General features: G+C 38.9%; 1 protein-coding gene across 1 annotated transcript in view; it reads right to left on the bottom strand.

The window, feature by feature from the left end:
* Positions 1 to 3,560: 3,560 nt before the first annotated feature.
* gins2 (GINS complex subunit 2) overlaps positions 3,561 to 4,446 on the bottom strand; it is a 3,649-nt gene continuing 2,763 nt past the window's right edge. The window contains exon 5 of the mRNA XM_020608949.1: positions 3,561 to 3,987. Coding sequence (XP_020464605.1) covers positions 3,859 to 3,987 — 129 coding nt within the window. The 3' untranslated portion in view covers positions 3,561 to 3,858. The remainder of the gene's footprint in view (positions 3,988 to 4,446) is intronic.

The following is a 4,446-nucleotide window of genomic DNA, read 5'->3' as shown; positions in this document are numbered from 1 at the left end:
GAAGTCTCTGAGGGGGGGGGGGGGGTGTCATCAAGACACTTGAATGCTCCAAATCTCCAAACAAAGGCTTCTGGCCAGTTGGGACTGATCTTATCACAGTGGCCACATGAGCTTTTGAACTGGAAATGCACTTAAGAATAAATGCTGAAGAACTACCTGGTGGTACCGTGTTACAACAAAGAACTGCTCAGATTAGGGAAGAACTTAGAAAATGCACATTTTTGGAAAGAATTAAGGAAATGTTTTATTTCAAAACTAAATTTGAGAATAAGAATTTTAAAAGGTGCTTCAGCCTTGTATTGTATATAATATGAAGACAAAAGAATTTTGTATGTTTTTATTACTTTAATCACTGTTCTTTTAAAAGAAAAAGCCTGCCATTTTTATATGTTTATGCTTTTTTTTGGGTTGGAAAAGAAAGCCTTGCTTTTAGTGTTTGTACTGCTGCTGGCCAGAACAGCTTATTCTGAGACATTTAACAGAGCGAGAGAAACAGGACGTACTGCTCCTCTTACTCTCTCCTGGCACTGCGCAGCTATGACCCAGCCCCAGCCACCTCATCTAGCCTCCAAGCTCAGTGAAGCTTTGTCAGGGGCCCCGAGACATGGCTTCTCTCCTCTCACCCTCTTTCCTTCACAGCAACGTGTCTGTTTTACTAACCATTTCAACAACATCTCTGCTTCACTGCTGCTGGCATGACTAGTTAGCTTGTGATATTCTTCAGCTGCGAAACAGTTGAGATCCACAGTGACATAATTAGTGTTTGTTCTTCTTTGGTCACTTGACTATTTTGTAAAGATACGAGTCTCTTAAGCAGCCAGCTGATTAAACTGGTTCTTAATGCTTTATGCTATCCCTGGACCTTCAGTTCACTTTATATGACATCATATACCATTCACGGTGCCTGCAGTCCACATGTCAAAATGTCCTTGGGCAAGACACTGAACCCCAAGTTGTCCTAGATGGTTAGAGCCATCGGTGTGAGTTTGTGCCGCAGATGGCTGCCTTGGTTCTGTACCCGGATACAAATTCTTTGTGTGTAACATACTTGGCCAAATAAAGTGATCATCTTTATCCATTGGAATCAAATAATGATGTTTGCATAATGTTACGCCTTACAACATCACGCCCTTAGCAGCAGTCATGAGAGGACAGTGCCAAAATGAAAAACAAACTACCGGTAAACCTTTTGATCCTTAATTGTAGTTATATAGCCAAACAGTCAAACCCAGAATCCATCTTCCACTGCTGAATTCCTCTGACCCCACTCATCTACTTCCTGCCTTTCCTCATCCTATCTAAAGTTGCCAACGTGTTTGACTGGAAATCATACACAAAGTCAATTCAAAGTGGGTTTTTCCTAGTACATACAAAATTACATTTGCTTTAACTGGCCTCGTGCCTGTTTCCAACCTGTCAGCCCTTCATCCTTCTCGTCAGCTCTCCCTGAGATTCATGCAGTTTTACACCAACTTTCTACCCTGTAACTCATGTTGCCTCAGCCTTGCGATTGGAGATGCCCGAGGCTATATACAAGTTGTTTTGAAATTGCTACGTTAGGGTGGTTAAAAGAGTGAGGAATTTAAAAGTAAAATGTAATACATTTTGAAAAGGAGCAGAAAGCTAATTTATATTAAAAAAAAAAAAAAAGAATGAAGCACAACTACCCCAAACATACAGTATATTACTTAGAAGTGCCTCAGGACTTGAGAGCATGTGAATGAGTTGCAGTCCACATGATGGATATTCTACACAACATTAGTGATCAGGGACTTTAACACTGAAGCGTCTACTGTATGCCTCACCTTTCAAATATGTGCAAATCAAAATGAACACAGAATTCCTTTATCTAAATGCATCTTTGAAACTCAGTTTAATCAGACTTTTTCTTACAAGGCCTAAGCTAGTTCAAAGGATCAGAAGGATACAGCATAGTCTGTCACTTTTCTAGAGAGCCAAGAGTGCAGCCTATCAGCTAATAAGGGAGCATGCATGTTGAGGGAGCTGCCAACGAGCTGGGGAGGAAGGTGTACTACAGTGAGCCCCCCTTACCCAGCCCTCTGTCACCAACCCACGCATGCCCATGCAATAGCCCCATTACTCAGTGGAGGATGTCTAGATGCTGTGAAATCCTGTTTTTAAAATGTACTTGTTTGAATTCATTGTAATGTAATATATTCTTTGTTGAATGTAGTAATTAGGTATTTATGAATATATGGCTGTGATTTCAGACAAAAAATAAAATATTTCAAAAATGTTAAATATAAACCTGTCTTTTTGTGGGTGTTAAGCCAGATTTATACTTCAGCATCATTGCATGTATGGGAAAACTGGCCACTTTATTAGGTACACCTGTATGCACTTCAGTGCAACATCTGTTCATGAAGCTCAAAATGTTTGTTTTGGGTGAAAGTGTGGCATGTTCATTGTAGAGGTCATAGTTAAAGGTGGTGTTGTACTGGACCATTAGAGGTCACCACAGAGGTGTCTATAATTTTGTCCTCCCCAACATGAGAGGGTCAGAATATTAGGAACACCTCAGAAAATAATGCAGTCCAGTACAACACTGCCTTTAACTATGAATTGAATATAATTGAATTTATACGTTTATGAAATTTTCACCATAAACTGAAACACTGAACTTCATAAACACGGATGTTAAGATGGAAGTGTTGCATTAAATTGCATACAACTGTACAGGCGTGCCTAATAAAGTGGCTGGTGAATGTATACGTCTGTCATTTGGAGACTGTTGCATTTATACTTGTGAAAACATTAATGGTCTAAGGGGTTTATGGGTAAACATAGGTCGCTGATGGTCGCTGACGCGCACACACCTTTCAAATCTCAGCTACATGTTGTGCGAAGCTGGGCATCCTGGACACCAGTTGGGTGATCCATCTCTGCTACGACAAAGATATAGCTGCCTGCTAACACTCGCATCTCCGAAGACATCGGGACAAATTTCTGAAATGGCATTACTTGGCTAGACTTGCCACCTATTGCCAGGCAGCTATATCTTTGTTGTTTACCCATAAACCCCTTCACTGCATAGGAACACTTTGATGCCTATGCATAGTTGCGGACGAGTATAAATTAAGCTTTAGTAAGAAAGTTGGATTTTTTTTTTTTTTTTTTTTTTTTTACACAAGGGTAGAAACCTGAACTCATACATGTACTCAAGGCCCTTCTGGCAAAGATTATTACTAGATTTGTTAACTTTGTACTTAATCATGCCTTTACTAAAAGTTTGTTAGCGGTTTTAGATTACAGTGCCATGAATCTTGGTTAGAACTGTATTTATGTAGGTTTCCTTCCATCTCAAACAACAGGCATTGTAGGTTTTAAGACCAGTTCTGCTGTGGCTCTCCACTTAAGCACTGACCTCAGACCTGGAGTTGGTCCTAGGATGTCCCCACTGCTTCTACATATTTACAGTGGGTCAAATGCAGGGCAAATTTCTCCATGAGGACTTAGATAAGTAGATATTTATATATTTCTATTTGTGTATTATGCATCAACAGTTGTTGGAAAAAAATTTGAAAAACAAAATACTTCTATACCCTAGACATTTTATTTTGTTATATATTGAAACATACAAAAATCGTGACTGGTTTTTAGATACAATGAGCATCCTAAATTAATTAAGCACATATTTAAATATGTACAGATTAACATATGTCTCCCCTAAAAGAAATATAATCCCTTAAAAAGTAAAACTTTCTGCTTTCTTCAGTTTCTGAGAAAACTGGCTTTTCAGTAATGAAGGGTCCATACTCAGTCCAAAGATTTAACCCCAGCCTTTGCAAGTTTTTTGGACATGATCCAAACCTGTTCTGCAGGCCTTGATCTTGTGGTTCAGTAATCCGTAAACTGTCCTTTGTTGGAACCGGGCAGCAGATTGGAACGTAGTTTGTACATGCAGTTGAGAGAGTCGAGGAGGAATGACCGGATGGTGTTGATCTCCATTAGAGTCAGGTTGTCCAGCTGCAGAAGAAAGGAGCAGAGTGAGATGGCAGACACGCTGTTTTCAACAAGCAAACAAATACAAATGAATTTGTACTCTTACAACTGCGGTGAATGCATGTGCTCATATCTACTGGATCTTAATATAACAGTGAGACCCAACACAGCGGGGCCACGAGATGAAGCGACAAAAGAATTCTAGTTATATTGCAAGACACTGTGACAAAGGCTGTTAATCCTGTTTAGTAAGAAACAATCCAAGTACAATAGATTTTAGAGCCAGAGGGAAAAAATTCAAGTTGCTTACAATGTTTTCTTATTGTTTATTATTTCAATTAATTAAGTCTATAAAATGTCAGAAAATACAGAAAAATATCTATCACATTCTCACTGAACAAGGTAGCCAGTACAAATCCATATATACAAATACACACACATATATATATATATATATATATATACACACATACATATATACAC

This window comes from Monopterus albus, unplaced genomic scaffold (genome assembly GCF_001952655.1).
Source record: "Monopterus albus unplaced genomic scaffold, M_albus_1.0 scaffold4.1, whole genome shotgun sequence".
NCBI lineage: Eukaryota > Metazoa > Chordata > Actinopteri > Synbranchiformes > Synbranchidae > Monopterus > Monopterus albus.
The sequence above is the reverse complement of the archived record's forward strand: the minus strand, read 5'-3'. Positions and strand labels throughout refer to the sequence as shown.